The sequence below is a fragment of the Ictalurus furcatus genome, chromosome 5, assembly GCF_023375685.1.
Source record: "Ictalurus furcatus strain D&B chromosome 5, Billie_1.0, whole genome shotgun sequence".
NCBI classification, from domain to species: domain Eukaryota; kingdom Metazoa; phylum Chordata; class Actinopteri; order Siluriformes; family Ictaluridae; genus Ictalurus; species Ictalurus furcatus.
The window spans coordinates 20025642-20045186 of NC_071259.1; the positions used below are offsets into that span (position 1 = coordinate 20025642).

General features: G+C 39.7%; 1 protein-coding gene across 1 annotated transcript; it reads left to right on the forward strand.

Moving 5' to 3' along the window:
• Positions 1 to 408: 408 nt before the first annotated feature.
• Positions 409 to 15949, forward strand: ythdf1 (YTH N6-methyladenosine RNA binding protein F1). Its single transcript, XM_053625079.1, has 6 exons — positions 409 to 793; positions 1364 to 1388; positions 7253 to 7332; positions 7793 to 9421; positions 14157 to 14201; positions 14362 to 15949. The coding sequence occupies exons 1-6, from the start codon at positions 767 to 769 to the stop codon at positions 14386 to 14388; spliced, it is 1833 nt and encodes a 610-aa protein (XP_053481054.1). The 5' UTR covers positions 409 to 766; the 3' UTR covers positions 14389 to 15949.
• Positions 15950 to 19545: the final 3596 nt, after the last annotated feature.

Below are 19545 nucleotides of genomic sequence, written 5' to 3' on the forward strand. Positions count from 1 at the left end.
GAAAGAAAACCTAAAATGCAGTTTCTTTTGAATGAGTGATCGAAATGCATTACTGATATTTATGTCATCAACCTACTGGAAGCTGTGTCACTTCCTACTGCTATAGGAAATAGATTTTCTCACTTTTCTGATTATTTCAGGAAGCAAATAAATAATTACATATTTATCTTTTTTTATATGTATACACACACACACACACACACACACACACACACACACACACATACATATATATATATATATATATATATATATATATATATATATATATATATATATATATAGAAATGATCACATATATGGATTATGTTTAAAAAGAAAATAACAAGGAAAACATACAAACAAAGAGAATTTTAAAAGAAGTAAAGCTCCCTGTATGTGTGTTACGTCATTCCGCTTTGAGCAGGTCCCGGATGGAGCTGGGGGAAGTGAACAGGACTGCACAATAACTCAAGGCTGGAAAGTGTAGGGGGAAAAAATCTTAAAAGAACACGCCGCGGAACGGAATTGGATTAAAATTTAAACGGTGGACTTTATAATAACCTCAGACACCATCCGGACCGGAATATTGTACATTCAGGTGTTTGTGAGAATCTGGCGGTGGAACTTGCTGAGGATTTGTGCCGTGAAAAATAACGTTACAGCAGCAGCAGCAGCAGCTAACAGCGCCAGCAGCCCAAGAAGGAAACACTGACTCGGAATAACGCTGAAAACCCCCCCAAGTTTGCAAGACTCTTAGTGATTATAGAGGCTCGGTTGATGAATTATGTCTACCACCAGTATTGATCCTCAGGTAGGCCTTACTATTAGGTGCATTTGCTAGAGGAATATCTGGTTATGTCCATAGTTGCTAGCTCTGAGCGCAGGTAAGCTAAGGCCTTGGCTTGGACCTCGGAGCAGAAACCGGGAATGTGCTTCTTTCCAGCCATAACGTTAGCTGATGGCTATTGCGGATGTGCAGCCCGCTAATTAGCTACATAGCTTGCTTGCTTCTTGGTCTTATGAACCTGACCCCGGTTTAGCGACATGGGGAAATACCAAGTTTGCTGCAACGTAGCATCGTTTCCTTCTATTTCTTAAGAAGCTGCCAGTACAGGGCTCATAAGTGAATCACACAAAACTGAAGTTAATTTGCAGTGAACTAGCTGACCAGCACTGCTCTTTAGTTAAGTACATCAGCTAGTTAGTCTTCTGGATTTGACTCATTTGAAATTGCTGGCTGGCTAGTTAGCACTGCACGTCATTAGCTCCTAACGATTTAGCTCTGTTGCATGCTTCTGGGTTTTGTTTATTTGATTTAACTTAATGTATGTTTTGTTTCCCTGCATCTCTCCCATGTTGTCTGCGCCGACGGACCCACAAGACATCAAAAGGACAAGATGCTAAAGGTAAGTTAACACGACCAGCGTTAATATTAGCTGTCAAATAGTGAGCAGTCAGTATAGCGAAGGTAAACGAGGCCGAACAGTACCGTCGCCGTTTGTGAAACAAGACGCTTTAAAATTCCTTGTGTTTCCTTCATGATAATAGTGGCGAAATCTCTGTGAAATGCCTTTGTGGCAAAAGCAAGCGGTATTTGAAGCAAATGTGGCTGGACACCATTGCTGCTTAGACTGTAATGGTCTTTCAGACCCTGTATCCTACAACACCAACAAGTCGAGGTGTGCATTCTCTTCAATATGAATGCCTCATGAGTGTAGTCATAACTCCTTATAACGCTGGTTAGGATGATTGAAGCAAGCATGCACAAATCTACTTCGCCACCTTACTGGTATTTACACGGCATTGAGCATTTTGTCAGGTAAACCTACCACATAAGTGTGCTTTTTAGGTATACGGTTACTGGATGTAGTTTATCTGTTATGTTGTAGGATTAGCAGCAGGAACACGGACACAGTAGTGGCACGTCGGCGTGTGTTATATTGGTGCGAGTGTTTTCTCAACCCAGTGTGGTGGTGTTGAAATCCAAATAAATTTACTGTACCACAATACAGATGTGCCACCCTAAAACTTTAAAGCTATCCCATGATAAAAGACTCGATGATGATTTAATCCAGATTATAACGTATTCTTTCATAATAGGTCTCTAACGGTACTTTTCCACCATGTGGTACGACTCGACTCGAGTCTGCTCGCTTTTTGGGGGGTTTCCACTGTAGATAGTACCTGGTAATTTTTTTTTAGTACCACTTCGGTCAATGTTCCAAGTGAGCCGAGCCGATACTAAATGTGAGCCACGTGCTGGGCGAGTAGGGATTCTCCTTAATGAGTGGTTCTGTATTGTGCCTGAGTAAATGTGTGTCATTTAATTCATACTTTGCATATGGTAATGTTCTATTAATTGGAAATAATGTATCCTTTATCTCATTACAGATAAAATTACAACAGAGGTTTCTGTCTCGCTCGTTGCCGATTTCCAAACAGGCGTTTATCGAAGTCACTCCTGTCGCGGCTGAATCTAATTTAGTCGTATCGAGCACTACGTAGGTTCTAGAACGCCGTTATTTTACATCCTTAATAGGTCCATGTTCAGTGAACTGGAAAGGCATTTGGAATACGGCCTGGCCGTGTATTTGTACAGGGCTTTGATAATACAACATTATTCCTGCGTGAAGGCGAGTGGAAGATGGCGCACACGTTGAGGCGGCACTAAACTGCAGTGGAAAAGCAAGCTCAGGAAAGTAAAGCGAGTCGAGCCGTACCGTGCAGTGGAAAAGTGGCTTAAATGTACACCTACAAAGTGGACTAACAAGGTACACTGTACCAGATACAGTGGCTAGCATCTGTGGTCAGTTGTGGCTTTCTGGTGCTCACTTTCCTTTGCTGGACATTTCCTTTGCTGCGGATGTCTTAAATAGTGAAAATCTGATCGTGTACATACTAAAAGATGGGCTTACAATCCCTGAGTATAAACCTAAGTGCACCATTCGGATCAGTCTAGCTAGTATATCAGATTATGAGGAAAGTTATTTTCAGTCAGATCATCACCATCATCCATATTGCAGGTTTTGCAATTTAAATGAGTAAACCTAAATATACATGTTATTTTTACGTCAGAGCTCATGTTTAGTGCATGTTACTCATACCCATTCACCAGCTGGCAATTCACTTATTCATCAAGTCTAGTAGTCACAGTGTCACTGAGATGAACTGTGGGACAGACTTGTAATCGCAGCAACTATGCACTGCTTATTACCTCAGATGATTCATACCCAGGTGAATAGTTACTTCCTTGGCATTTAACCTTTTAATTGAGCCAGCTTTGTGCAAAGATGTGGAGGTATATAATAGGGTGTAGGTGAGTGCTTTCAGAAGTACAGATTGGTAATGCAGAGGTGATTCTGTATTTGGTGGTTGGAAGTTATAACACATGTTAATAAGAGTAGAAAGGTGCCTTTGACCCGTCCCTTAAATGATGGACTGCGAATGAGATTGGGAATAGAAGTATTGCAGTAATGTACAGTATGTGAAAAATAATGGTTTTTTTGAACATTAAAGCATGTTAACCTATTCTATTACACCCATTAAACAAAATAATGAACTTTTAAAAGCATCATATGACCCCTTTAAACTGCTACTTTGTTTAATGCTGATGCTGTGAGCAGCCATGTTGATTTGACATCACTTGCTCGGTGGATGAGGAGACCGTCCCAAGTTGATGAGTAGGCATTCCAAGTTGAGAGGACGTTTTCTTTGGTTTTTCAAAGTCTGAAATTCTTGTTGAGTTTTTGTTGAGTTGAGTTTTAATCAAATGTTGAATTAGTTCATGCTTTAATGCTGCATGTTTGGAAGTTTGACAGACTTTGTTCTTGCTGATGTACACAGTGGTAGACCTACTAGACTTCTAGGGGTCATGTTGTAATATGGTTATTTAATCCATTTGTTTGTTTGTTTATTTTTACAGGTTCGGTTTTATTAAATTTTTTCTTAACAGACTAAAGTTCTGTTTGGGCTGGACTAGTTTTAAATGGGGAGGTGTGGTAATGTGATGATTACTGGTGTATCTCTGGGATTATAGTGCAATCAGAATTATTTATTCATTTTTTTGCACTCCACGTTCAAATATATAAAGATTAAACTCTTTTACCTACCTGTAGAACTAGCCAGGGTAAAATATGTCTAATCCAAATCAACGTTGTGCGGAAACCCGGTACACAAATGGTGTGGCTTTTCATTTGTGGCATGAGGACCACCGACACAGAAACGCAAATCCTTCATTGCATTGCCGTTATGCTGATTTTTTTTTTTTCCTTTCAGATGTCAATCAGCACAGGCTTGTCTTTGTTTAATATTTAAAGGCTGACTTCATGTTAAAAGTGAATAGAATTCCCTGTTGCATTGCATTTCATTTTCATCGATATGAAACATTTGTGCCACACTGAAATGCAATCTCTGTCCAATCACAGTCCTAAGCTATAGTCAGGGAATCGGAGAAGGGCCTGACATCCGTATTTTCCAGGACATCAGTCATCCATATAAAGTAACTTTATAGGCACATAGTTTCTTCATTCCTGCTGCAATGTTTGTTGAAACCTTAATCATCAAGACTTGCTACTAGCAGACTTACTACTAAAACAAATCTTTTTTTTTTTTGAGATACTCAAATACCTAAAATGACTTGCAGCAGGACCTAGGATTAATGTTATTAAATTCCTTATACTTACTTTTATTGATAACATCATAATTTATCAATGACGTTCCTGCTGTATTTTATTTCCTCTTGTATCGTTAATTGTAATTGCAATTTGCAATCAACAGTAGAAAGATTAAAAGTGATATCTATTGCATGCCAGAGCTGAAATATACCATGTGCATCAGGTTTCCATATTCATCGGTAAACTGTTTAGTGATCTAATGCTAGGTATTCTGGGACACACATTTGACTTTGTACAGTAGCATGGAGATATTAAATATAAGGGTGAGCTGTTAATTTCTTTGTAAAAAAAGAAATTGCCATCATTGTAATTGTCATGAGCTTTGTCTTAAATTGAAAACTGAGATCTTGAATTTAAAGGTATTTACTGTTTTACAAAAGCTAAAATGTTGGTTTTTGGTAGATTTCAAAGCTGTAGGAGAGGTAATACTGTTTAGAACAGTACATAAATAAATACCTTTATTTTGTCCTATCTGTTGCTCTACTGCACCTACTATTTACTCTGTTACTCAACCATGTACATGTCATACTAATGTTTTTGGGTGATCACAATTGTTGCACCGGAAAATGCAGGATACACGGGCCATCCATCTTGCATGCACAAATATAAGAGCAAGCATAATCCCAGCTTTAAAACCTTATAAATGCGCAACTGCTTAATTATTAGTAACCTTTTAGATCATGCACCCATTTGTACACAGGTCTCGGTTACAATGGATACAAAAAGTCTACACACCTCTGATAAAATGGCTGGTTTTTGTGATGTAAAAAAAAAAAGTTTTATCAAACTAAATCACGTCAGACGTTTACCACCCTCAATGTGAAATTACAACGCAATGTGTGAAACACAAACGTTTTAGGGAAGAAAAAAAACCCCAAGGGTAAGAAGGGTTCCTTCTTATTCTAACTAATCGATAAAATCGATAATAATCGATTATGAAGATCGTTGTCAACGAATCTCATTATCGATTTGTTGGTCTGCGCGTGGCACGGGGTACATTTACTCATTACGTTACTTCTGTTCCGAAAACACGCCTCGGAGAGTAAATACTAAAGTTGTGTCCCAAATAACGTACTATACACCTACACTGTGCACGGACTACTCTACCATCTAGTGTGTGAATTTTAGAAAGGTAATATCATCTCAAATGGAACACTAGCGTGTTTTTACTAACTGGAAGTATAAGCCACTTCCTAGTCGGCAGCGCTTGATGTCACACGCACGTAATGCGACACTGCTAGCTTCAGCCTCAGAGTCACCGACACCGACTTTCTTCAGTTTAATGTTTCTGTCAGCGTTATCTTTTATTCCCAACATGACCTCAGTCCTCATCAGACGGAGGTGAATTCATCATGTGACTGAGGAAGAAAGTGTGCAACCTCCTAAGTCCTCTAAGGCAGGGGGCATTTTGTATTAAACACCGCCGGGAAGATTTATAAACTTTATAAAGCAGAGTTTCTGCAGCATGGAAGCATGACGGTGATGCGGTCGTGAGTTGCTTAAAAGGTTTAGTTTAATTTCAGTTTATTGTTATTATATGCTGTATTTGCGTGCTTGCAGTGTAAATTCTGTTCTTTATTATAACAGAAGTGATGTCTTAGTAACGAGGCCATGTTGCTCCTTACACGCAATGCAGATGCGGTGATACATGGTGTAGCGTGAGTAAGATCTGTAATGTCTAATTAAAAAATTACGATCAGAAGTAAAATACGTCTAAAGGCAGCGAGTAACAGAAACCACAAGGTGCAGAGAAAGTGAGTTTTTATTGTTAATTTAGGACTGTAGTTTAATTCAGTGCTTTGTGCATCCATAAAAAATAATGCTATCTATCTATTTTATATATATATATAGATATCATTTTAGTTAGTTTATATTTATATTATATATAAGTACTTATGCATTATTTTTTTATGGATTCAAAAAAAGCACCGAATTAAACTACAGTCCTAAATTAATAATATATATATTTGTGTGTGTATGTTGGGTTCTTCTCTGTTTTGGACAAACAGTTGTGTAAAGTTTTAGTCTGAAGTTTATATTTGTAATACTCAGTTTGTGGATTTTATTTTAAATAAATAAATAAATATATATATATATATATATATATATATATATATATATATATATATATTTTTTTTTTTTTTTTAAAAGGCACTGAAAGTTTGCCCTGCCCCATCCGATTAATCAATTATTCAAAAAAATTATCAGCCAACTAATTGATTAAGAAAATAATTGTTAGTTGCAGCCCTAGTTGTAATTTGTAATTGAGGGTGGAAATAAAAAGTTATGATTTATCTTGGTCACAAAAACCTGCTATTTTACCAGAGGTGTGTGGTTTTTTTTTTTTTTTTTTTATAAGCGATTTAAAGGGGCTGAAAGGGCATTCAAAGTGGTGCTGCATATCATTGACAACAAGAGTCAATGTTGATTTGAATTGCCTTCATCTATCATTCCGCAACTTAAAAATATGTTTATGCAGAGTTGGGATTAAGACACGCTGTGTGCTCAATAAATGCAAACTAGCAGTAATAAATAGTAAGTAACTATTTGCTTGTGACACCCTTTTTGTCTGTTTGTTTTTGGCTTAATTTTTTCAGTGCAAAATGGCTCACTCCACCAAAAGGAAACGGTCCATGACAACGACTTTGAACCATACCTCACTAGCCAGTCTAATCCGGTGAGGAAAATTGTGTGTGGGTGTATGCTTGCTTTCTGTATGTACCAAAAATTGTGTAAAAGAGAGGGAAATTATTTTATATAGGGCAGTCATTATGCTATATTACCCACGGATCTTGATGACAATTCCTAGAGTTGTCCTTGGTCCCTAATTTGCCCTAGATCAAAACCTTTCTTAGTTTTTTCAGCATGTGTGAGGCAGCTAAATCATTTCACATAAGCTTACATTATGAATTTCTGTTTCTAGAAGTCTTATGATGTTCAACAATAAACGTTGACTATATGATTCATCATCTTTACCAACGACTGCCGAGAAGCAGCTTTAGTTATTGGTTGAGAAGTTGATCTCTCATCTAATCATCTTATATATTACTAAATTGCTTTTTTTGTTGGTGTTGCAAGGATAATGCTGATTATCATTATTATTACAAAGTTCAAACTACATCCTTTCTGCATTCCAGAACAACAGCTACCAATCCATGACTGACCCCTACTTATCAAGCTACTATGCGCCATCCATTGGGTTCCCTTACCCCCTTAGTGAGGCTCCCTGGTCAACTGGCGGTGACCCTCCAATCCCTTATCTTGCCCCCTATGCCCCACTTAGCAACGGAGACCACCATTTCATGCATGACACTGTGTTTGGACAGCCAGGGGGATTGGGTAGCAGCATCTACCCCCACCGTTTTAACTTTTTCCCAGAGAATCCTGCCTTCTCAGCTTGGGGCACCAGCGGCTCTCAGGGCCAGCAGACTCAAAGCTCAGCCTATGGTGGCAGCTACAGCTACCCACCCAGTTCTCTGGGCGGCACGCTTGTGCCTGACGGGCAGACAGGCTTCCACAGTGACACCTTGAACAAGGCACCAGGTATGAACAGTTTGGAGCAGGGCATGCTGGGGCTGAAGATCGGGGGTGATGTTGTCACCGGCACTGGCTCGGCTGTCAAGACTGTGGGTTCGGTCATCGGTGCCAGTGGTGCAGTAGCCACTGGCAACGGTGGAACCCCAGTAGGCATGCCAGCCCCCAAACCGACCTCGTGGGCAGCCATCGCAAGTAAGCCAGCCAAAGCGCAGCAGTTGAAGGTCAAAAGCAAAGCTGGGATGCCTGTGGCAGGAGGTGCGCCTCCACCACCACCCATCAAACACAACATGGACATTGGCACCTGGGACAACAAGGGGAGCAAAGTGGCATCACCTTTGCCTCCCCAGCAACAACAGCAGCCGCCTTCGCTCTCACATGGTCACTTGCCCCCTCACCCTCAGCCACCCATGCCCTCAGCCCAGTCACTGGCACAGCATATGGCTCTGCAGGCTCCACCTCCTCCTGCTCCTCCACAGCCCTACCAGAATCATACACCGGTTCCGCCCCCTCAGACACGATGGATAGCACCACGTAACCGGAACCCAGGTTATGGTGGAGGGGGCAGCATGGATAGCACTGGCCCTTCCAGTGGTGGCGGATTGGGCAACGGTGGAGGAGGAGGAGTGATGGGCCCTAGCTCTAGCTCTAGCATGGGCTCAGGAGACCCACACCCATTGCTGGAGAAGCTGCGTGCATCGCATAGCTACAACCCGAAGGACTTTGACTGGAACCTGAAGCATGGCCGTGTTTTCATCATCAAGAGCTACTCAGAAGATGACATCCACCGTTCAATCAAGTACTCCATCTGGTGCAGCACAGAGCACGGCAATAAGAGGCTGGACGCAGCATTCCGTGCCCTCAATGGTCGGGGCCCTGTCTACCTGCTGTTTAGCGTAAATGGCAGTGGGCACTTCTGTGGCGTGGCCGAGATGCGCTCACCAGTGGACTACGGCACTAGTGCCGGTGTCTGGGCTCAGGACAAGTGGAAGGGCAAATTTGACGTTGACTGGCTCTTTGTCAAGGATGTGCCCAACAGCCAGCTGCGCCATATCCGCCTGGAGAACAATGACAACAAACCTGTGACCAACTCACGTGACACCCAGGAGGTACCACTGGAGAAGGCCAAGCAGGTGCTGAAGATCATTGCCACCTACAAGCACACCACATCCATCTTCGATGATTTCTCACACTATGAGAAACGACAGGAGGAGGAAGAGGTGGTGAGAAAGGTAATGCATTATTGTTTTTCTTATTTTTTGTGTTTTTATATGTGCATCATGCAAGGGTAAAATGTATAAAAAATACTTGGTTTTATTTATCATTGTCTAAATTGTCATTTAAATTCCTTCTCATGAGCAGGACAGTTAAATATAAATCTACATTTAATTGTATAGGTTGGGGGGGATGTTACAAGCACATACTGTTTTATTCTCATGAGGGCAGTCTTGAAGCCAGCATGACCACTATCATTTGATCATTTTCTGCAAACCTGCCAACCTTTAAGTATTTTGTGTAGGAGCTCTGCATTTTAACATTGAAGTATGTTGCTATGAGTTATCACTTAAAGATCCAAAAAATTGCTTCTCTTTTTTGCCAACTAAAATGGCAGATAAGCAAATCAGCATGTGAATTGAATGACTGATGTTTGCTCAGGTGTTTTGAACTTTCCGACATTAACAAACACCATTCCCCTCATCTCACATTTAGTAATCTCTCCTCTCCCCTCATCTTTCCTGCTTGAAAGATGCACTGATGCAATGTCCTAACTTTCTGTAAGGGTAAATTTACCAGTGTATGTTTGACTTGGCTACCATTAGATAAGTGTATATAGTTAACATCAGTGGGTGTTTTTTTTGGGGGTGGGGGGGGGCGGTTAGGATGAAACCAAAACTGTTTGGTGATAAATAGTCAAAAACAGCACTTTCTATTCGGAAAGCGATAAAGAATGAAATAGGCATATAATGATGTATAAAATCTAACATGCTACAAATAATTTTAATGATCATGGTAATTGGTAGTGATAATTAGAAAGTAATTGAAAACTGCTTCCTCTCATGCACCAGTCAATGTACCCATGTTCAAACAGCATGGCCAAGCGTGCATAAGCGTGTGTAAGTGTGTGTTTACAGAGTTTTACAGTTACCATCAGGCAAGCAGTAGCTCATTTTCCCTAGTGGTTACCGTAAACCTGCATACACTGTGTAGGCAAAACAATGCAGACACCTGTCCAGCACACCTACACTCTCAATGGCGCGAAAAAGCAAAAAAACTTTGAGAAAGTGACAGTCAGGGTCTGAAATCTTTTTTCATCTGGAACTTTTTTCCTTCACCTGCCACAGTGGCTGGTAATTATTTTTAAAAAAAAATTTTTTTTTACCGGCCACTCAGAATTTCTACCAGCCACCTCACAAAAACAGAAACTAACGGCGTTGTTTTAAATTGTATAATTGGTATAAACAAAAAAGTCATTTTTTAAAGTAATCAAATTAAAAGTCATTGTGGCAGCGGGGCGTGATCGCGTGTCAGTTGTGGAAGGAGAGGAGGCGAGGCAGGTCGAACCGGCAGGTAATGCGTGATGATTCTCACCTGCATGTAATTAGTGAAAGTTGATTTGTTTGTGTCTCTTTGTGCTTTCAGTTGCCTCCCGTAGCCGACAGACTGACAACCAGCACAGAGCTGTGTGTGTGTGTGTGTGTGTGTGTGTGTGTGTGTGTGTGTGTGTGTGTGTGTGTGTGTGTGTGTGTGTGTGTGTGCGCGCGCATGCATGTGTATGTAGAAATTAAAACCGGTGGAAAGTAAAAGATAAAGAATAAAGCGCCTTTTGAGTTTTTCCAAGCCTGCCTCCGGCTTTCTCATTCCCTGCCTGAACCTGGGAAGTGTTACACTCCTCTGCACACACGCATTCATTAAATTTAAATAAATGTAAAACACTCATACAAATATTTAATCATACATAACACATCAATCCTTTCCTTTTACATGCTAATGACTGTTTCTACAAGCCGTTAGGAACGCAACAGACAGTTAGCCAGTTTCACATTTCCGAGTTTTTGCTTTTTCTTCGCTTCCACTTTCAAAGTGATGTTTTATGTTTGTACAGCCAGGTCACAAACACTGAGGGAGGACTGGGTACAACTAAATTACGCAAATTTAGAAATCTATTTTTCTAAGACCCACTTGTGCGTGAAATGCACCCACCAACGTGGCGGATGACCAGACAATTTTACATGCCACTGCCGACAATTCACCCGCATTTGGCGGGTGCTAATTTCATACCCTAGTGACAGTTCTGTGCGTGGAAACGTTTTGTTGAGAAGAGAGGTCGGAGGAAAATGGCCAGATAGGAAGGATATAGTAACTCATATAGTCACTCTTTACAACCACGGTGAGCAGAAAAGCATCCCAGCATGCACAAAACATCAAACCTTGAGGTGGCTGAGCTACAACAGCAGAAGACCATGCTAGGTTCCACTCCTGCCAGCCAAGAACAGAAATCTGAGGCAATCATGCGCAGAGATCCCCCAAACTGGACTGTTGAAGATTAGAAGAAGGAAAAAAACCCCACCTTCTCTTTTTCAAGTCTCCAGCTGTTCAGTTTGGGTGAGTCTGTGCCCATGATAGCCTTGTATTCTTGTTCTTGGCTGACAGGAATGGAACCTGATGTGGTCTTCTGCTGTTGTAGATCATCCACCTCAAGGTTTGATGTGTTTTGCATTCTGAGATGCTTTTCTGCCCATGATTATAAAGGGTGCTTATTTGAGTTACTATAGACTTCCTGTCAGCTCAAAACAGTCTAGTCATTCTCCTCTAATCTCTTTCATCAACAAGATGTTTCAGCCTACAGACCCTTTGTACACAGGATGTTTTTTGTTGTTGTTGTTTTTTTTTTTTTTTTTGCACCATTCTGTGTAAACTCTAGAGACGTGTGTGTGTGTGTGGAAATCCTGGGAGATCAGCAGTTTCTGAAGTACTCAAAGCAGCCCATCTGGCACAAACAGCTATGCCACGGTCACAGGGATCACACCTCTTCCCGATTTTGATATTTGTGAACATTAACTGAAGCTTTTGACTTGTATCTGCAGGAGTTTATGCACTGTGCTACTGCCACATGATTGGCTGATTAGATAACTACATGAATCTGCTGGTGTTCCTATTAAAGTGGACAGTGAGTGTATATATGAGCCTGTCCCATTCTGAAACCATGGGCATTAATATGGTTGGCCTCATTTTACAACTATAACAGCCTCCAATCCTCTTGGAAAGCTTTCTACAAGATTTTGGAGTGTTTGTGTGCGCATTTGTGCCCATTCAGTCAAAAGGTCATTTGTGAGGTGAGGCACTGATGTTGGACGAGAAGACCTAGATCACCACGTTCCAGTTCATCCCAAAGGTATTCAGTGGCGTTGAGGTCAGGGCTCTGTGCAGGCCACAGGCGTTCCTCCACACCGAACTCATCAAACCATGTCTTCATGGACCTTGGGGCACAGTCATGCTGGAACAGGATGGCCTTCCCCAAACTGTTGCTACAAAGTTGGAAGCATACAGTTGTCTAAAATGTCTTCGTAAACAGTAGCCTTAACGTTAACCTTCACTGGAACTAAGGGTCTGAGCACAAACCCTGAACAACAGCCCCAGACCTTTATCCCTCCTCCACCAAACTTTACTTTTGGCACATGGATTGCACTAGGTAGTGTTCTCCTGGTATCCTATTCTATTTCCAGTGTTTGTCTATGAAGAATGTATGGCTATATGCTTGATTTTATGCATCTGTGAGGGTATGGCTGAGACACCTAAACTATAACAAAAATTAGGAGGGGTGTCCACATATTTTGGTCATAAAGTGTAGATCGGTTCTTACCTTATGCAAGTGATTTGTAAAAGGACTATATCAACAATATACGTGTTCTTAACCCCCGCCAGAACTACGCATTGTTATTCATCATGGTTGGCAGGTTTGTTTTTGTTGTTATTTGCCGAAACTATAGTGTAGGGTCACTGCCATTTGTTTTCTATTGGTTTGAATTCACATTAAATGTGAACTCCACACAAAGCAAACTTAACTGCTACTAAAAGCGAATTATTCTTCATGTCCTTAATTGGAATTTCAGTTACTTATTTGTTTACATTTAGAATTTGACTGAAAGGATGTATTAGGGAAAAAATGCAAAACTTCATTAAACTATATGATGCTAAGTAACGACAGAAGAGTCTCTGTCCCTGCAGTGATTTCAGTAGTATATGGCATTCTAGCTAAAAGGTGGGATTGAAATTTCTGTCAACTAAACAAATGGCTGGTAGTTGAAAACGAATTTTGTTTTGTTTTGGCCGATATATAAGTGCATCCCAATGCAATATTAACGTAGACAAAGGGATAGCAAGCAGACTGAACAATCTAGAGTTGTGTCTCAGAATGCCGACTTTTTAAGTACTTTGTTTATTTTTTAGCATGATTTCTTATAAAACAGTGTTCGAAATACATTCCACCAGGTAATCATTTGGATCTTCTAGATCTGTAAATACTGAGTGTATGTTATGAGTTGTAACTCAATCAGAGCAATGACCGAAAGAGACTAATTTGCATCCCAGAATAGTTTATGTGAAATCTCTAACAATTGACATGAAACCTGCCCACCAGGGTTGTTTTGGCCCTGACCTGCCCCCATTTCATCTTCCTGATGCAGAAATAGTATGCTGATGTGTATTTGAACAATGCTGATCACGTAGTATTCATGTGTGTACATGTTCGCATGTGTATAAAGTGAAAGGTTCAAAAAGAACCCTATGCAAATGTTTCTAAGCTTTTATTATTATTATTATTTTTTACATGTATCTTTAAAAAAATTGTTTCCATTGTAATTGCTGCCCCAAGTTGAGTTACTTACTTAAGATGAAATGTTTTTTCTTCTTTTCTGGGACACATTGTGTCAGTAATGCTATTCATACTTTCTTCATTTCTATTGACAGAACTATGAACCCACTTCCTCCCAGAATCGATCACGTCTGGATCAGGTAAACAGTTTAAATTGGGGGTTGTAGGGGGAGTGTGGACCTTCGTTGGTGAAATACGGATGTCTTGTATTGGTCATGCAGTACAAGGGCCATGATCTAATGAACTGTGTATGGCAGCCATCACCTTTGAACACCTTCCATCTTTTTTTCCTTCTTCCAGGAACGCCAAAATCGAAGTAAACAATAGAAGACTGCACCTCATCCCAATAGCTTGATCAACTGTTTTAGGACTGACCATTTGAAAATGAAATTTAAAAACAGGACACGAGAAGAAATTTTAAAAAAAGAAAAATAAACAGTTGTCTATTTAATTCTGGGGACTTGGGCCAGCATCAAACTCAAGGTTCTGCCCTACTGGTTCTGGTTCCAGCTCCTTTGGAGATGAAATCAATTAGCGCCTATCAAATGATGGCACCATGATCATCTTTGTCTCTCTTTGGTCATTTGGTTTGGTTTCTACATACCTCCCTCCTTCCTTACTTAACTGACTTTGGCCAACAGTTATCTGCACTTTTTTTTTTCTTTTCTCTTTTTTTTTTTTAACCATACCTGCTACTGGCTGTGAGCGTCAAAGTGAGTCAGTGACTGTTGAAAACCCATGATGCGTGTTTGTAAGTATGTGTTGACATGGTGGTTGGTAAAGTGAGGAAAAGACTAATTTGGAAGCACCGTAGACTCCTCCCCAGCATCAGTCACTGTACTTGGCCAGTTGAATTTTGTACAATCAAGATGTGCATCTTTGTTGTTGGTTGTAGGGATTTGAAAGGCGTTGACTGAGGAGTATATGTGCCACTGCATATAAGGGACAGAGAAATGTGTCTTGATACACAATGATGTTGCTGTAAAAGAAAACTATATTTTTGAATTATGTAACACTCAGCTTCTAACTTTTTTTTTGTGGTAAGTCCTATTGGTCAGATGATGTTGCTTTTCATTTACTTTTCATGCTCGGAGCCTTAACATTTTAAAGCTATTTTGTCATCAAAACCGTTAAATAATTGCTGTACTATACCTCAACAGCATAATCAGGGAAAAGACGTCCCGTGCACCCTCAACCCAAGGGAAGTCAACATCATCACTGGCTGAAGTGAAGAGGAAAAATATTGTCTGAGTTATGGTTCTGAGCCAAGTGCTATGATTTGTTTTACTCTGCTTATGGTTCGAAAGCAGCATTCTAACTGTACTGTTCCACTGATGTCCAGCAGAGGCTGTTGTTTCTTTACTCAAGCCAATTTAAGAGAAATGTAGCATTCACTGCTTACTGAAATCAGTTTAGGTGCATCACTTCCAGTAGGTTTGTTTCTCATCCTTTCTTAACAATTCAGTTTATTGATCTTTTCTTCCCCTCATCCTGAGTATAATGCTAAGCTTTAATGTAGGAGCATATAATAACTGAGAACGCCTCAAATGTGTAACCTGAAAAATTAATGTTACTGATTTACTGTTAAAAGTAGAAAAAAAAAGAAGCAAAAAAAGAGTATACGGTTTCTGTGCGTGATTTTTTTAGGACCTGCTTGCTGTTGTGCGTGTGTTTGTGTGTGAAAGAGGGAGTCTATCATGTGAGGACTTGAGATTTATATAATCATATTACAAATGATTTATGAGAATATATGAAATACTAAAAAAAAAATTACAAGGCAAACATTTTAGTCACCCCTGAAATGAATATGCATTGTATGGAAGGTCACTATCTATCACGTTCTTAGATTTGATCATGGTCATTATTAAAATAATACTATATGTTGTAACTCGTGTTTGAAGGTCTTGTTTTTACTGATTTGTCATTTGTAGGAGTCCCATCATCTCTTTTTACTTATTCTAAACTGTCGGGTGTGTGATGTAATCGTGTGCAGAAGAAGCTAAATCAGTGTGCATCTCTACAATGCTATGTGAAATTCCTTTTCCCCAAAGCAGCACTGAAGTCATTAAGTGTAACGTAAAGGCAACTTTAATGCAGTATCGGACAGACCAGAAGAGCATTACTCATAACGAAGAGGAAATACATTCCATTAGCCACTCGGAAATAATACAATATTTGTGTACCTCATTCGTGTCTTAACAGTTAATCAGATAAGCCTTAATGTTGGTAATAAAACATGAAATGTGATAGTGGTCAATCAGTGTTGTGCAAATAAGGTCATGTTAACAGGACTGCATTAGTTTCCTTTCACTTTTAGCTACATTAGCAGTTTGTCCCTTTTTAATATACAGCCAGCTCCAGAATTAAAGGCAGCCTTGGTAAAGATGTGTGAAACAATGTTACGAAAAATCATCGTTGTGGTTCATTTGTTTAACCTCACACTGAAAATATAAGAAGTCTAACCTTTAACTGAAGTAAATTTACATTATCAAGAATATATACATATATGTACAAAATTATTGGCACCTCTGCATTTAGTACTTTGTACAACCCCCATTTGTCTACCCAAGTCTTCTATAATGATTGATGAGATTGGAGAATACAGACCAAATATGGCTCCAGGATCCTGGACTCGTCTTTTCTGCTCAGCCCACCAGTAGTTGGACTGTAATGTCAAAAGATTGCTTCTGTGGCCCTTCAAAAAATTTCTGTGGTTTCAGATGTATGTTCTGAATCTGTGTCCTGCTGAAAGATCCAACCACAACCTAGTTGCACCTTTGTGGCAGAGACAGCTAGTTTTTCATTTAAAATCCAGTATTTCATGAAGTCCATGATGTCATGTATCCTGACAAGGTTCCAAGTGCCTCTGGACGAAAATAGCTCGTTCTGCAGATTCTTCGACATACTTAACATGACATATTTGGTTCTCTTTTTGTTTTGTGTAACCAATTATCCTTTTTACATCAAGCTGACCTGGAGTGTTTGTTGCCATAAAGATCTACGTTTGTCTCATCTGACCTGAGAATCTGCTTCCTGTCAAAGTTCTAGCAGACGCCATGGATGTGGCATCAAATTGCAGATTGGATATCTCTTGAAAATCTCCAACCTTAATCCTTAGAGAAATCTTTGCCCGCTAACATCCTTCTCACTGTATGTAGGGCGAAATACACGTGAATCCTGTTCCAGCAAGGTTCATTACAGCTTTGGTTGGTTTCAACTACTTAATTATTTTTCTCACAGAAGATAGGTGTATGTTCAGGCGTGTAGCAATTTTATAGCCATTGTTTGAATTTCCAGCTAGATATTCAGTGAAACAGGAAGTCATGGATCACTTAAGGGTTCCTAAACATTCAGTTGAACTTAAAAGGTAAAATTTAAATAGAAACAAGTGTCAATTTATTTTGTTCATAAGAATTTATAGGGTTGCCAATAAAAGTGAAACGTTTGGGTTTTTTTTTTTTCTTTTGTGTTTTTATTTATTTATTTTTAGAATAAATTTACTTCGATTAAAGGTTGGATTCCTCTGATATTTCAAGGAGAGATAAAGCTAATTAAAGTCATTTTTAATAACTTTTTCTTTTCCATGGGTGCCAATAATTCTGGAGCAGACTGCAGGTCAAATGAATATATATATATATATGATAAATCAGAAATCTTGTTTTTCCTGCACTGCATTGTCATGCAATTAGATTGTGCAGTTTGCATATTTATTGTCTTCCTAGATATTAGCAGGATCCTCTTTCAAGCCACAGCAGCCTGTCTGAGCATGTTATCCTGGAAATTATGTAATTATTTTTTTTAAATTAAATATTCCATATTGTCTCTTATTCTTCACCTCTTTGCGCACCGTTGAATCTGTGGGGTGTTAAACCAATTAAAAAAAAACCCGGATAGCTGTTGGGGGCGGGGGGGGGGGCAGTCGATCACACAGTCTAAGCTAATACTGCAGAGTTGCCATCATCAAAACACTGACCTTGTAAGCTTTTCTTTAACAGACATCAATTGCATTCAGTAATTGTATACATTCTGTATACAAAGAAAATGAAAGTGAAAACTCGATATTTGTGAGGTATTTCATTTATTTCACAATTTCTGTGCGACCTCTATCATGTTACGACCAACAAGAAGGTCACAGGCTTTTCAATGAGACAAGTGCATCCAAAAGACAAAGGAAAGTAAACGGGAATTAGAGAGGGCAGACAATCATTTACCACATTTTATTTACAAAAAAAAAGAAGACATTAATATTATGTGACACTGGTGTGCTGGAAGGATATTCAGTGAAATATTTTATTTAGAAGAAGAAGACCTTGATAGTATGACATTGGTGTGCCGGAAAGATAAGAAACACATTCAGCAATCTTTAGTCATATTCACTTAAATTTCTGGAAAGGTACAGAAGCAAAATGAAGGCCAAAGCCAAATATTTCATCACTGGACAAACTGGACCAAAAAAAATATTCATTAATGTATTATTATTATTATTATTATTATTATTATTATTATTATTATCATTATTATTATTACTGCAATTACAATGCGTTTTCGGGATGTAGCATTACCCTATAGTATTGAATCTATTCGCCTATATACGTATATTTATTCTCTTCTCCTGCATACGGTGAGAAAATCAGACAAAACGCCAGTAGTCTCTTTAGCCTTCTAATGGACGCGCACGTCATTATCCATCCAGCCATTTACTGTAAACCTAATCTCAGGCCATTTAACACAGAGCTATAGGGCTAAAGCTCAACCATCTGATGCTCATTAGCCATCTGATGCTCTATGACACGTTTTACTGTAATGTTAGCAGACTTTAAAGAGCAAAGCTTTCAAATGGTGGAGCTGGATATAGCTATCAAAGCTTCTATTTCTATCATGCATCTGCCTCAAACCCGCTCTTGGGCAACCAGCACCAAACATAAAAAACCCTGCTATCGTAAACGTGTACATTCGTCGCGTTATAAATGTCTACACGTCGTCTTCTCTCATTCCTGTCCAGCATCCCGCAGATGAATCCCGCAGTTTTCGAGGAGCCTCTCTTGGCATTCACCGCGTGCCTTAATTGTATCGGATATTAAATCAAGGTCCGCCGTGAACACGCAGAGCTGGAGCCCGGGGTCGACAGGAAAAAGCTGCAATCTGCCGCATTAAATCGCTGACGATTAAAAATCGTATCACTCCGTATCACTGCTCGGTCATATCCGATGCACAGCCCGTCGAATGCAGGCGCATTGAAAGCAGGCCGTCGGCCTTTTCTGATCACCCGTCAATTCACTGAATTGTGCAGCTCGCATCCAAGCTGCCACCGCTATTGTCCCTCAGTCAGCCAAGCTTTTTAGACACCCCTGACATTCCCTACTGCAAAACCTCAAATCTCCGACATACCAATTCATCGACGCGTTTTCTAAAGGCCTGAAATCGCAACTAATGTAAATACCCAATTAACATTTAAAGAACGCATTAAGGGCGCGCTATCCACTG

Excerpts from the sequence above, each read along its gene's own strand:
- ythdf1 (XM_053625079.1), top strand. The coding sequence starts at position 767 with ATGTCTACCACCAGTATTGATCCTCAG. Across the intron at positions 1,389-7,252 it reads AAAAGGACAAGATGCTAAAG|TGCAAAATGGCTCACTCCAC; the intron begins GTAAGTTAACAC and ends TAATTTTTTCAG. Across the intron at positions 9,422-14,156 it reads AGGAAGAGGTGGTGAGAAAG|AACTATGAACCCACTTCCTC; the intron begins GTAATGCATTAT and ends TTCTATTGACAG.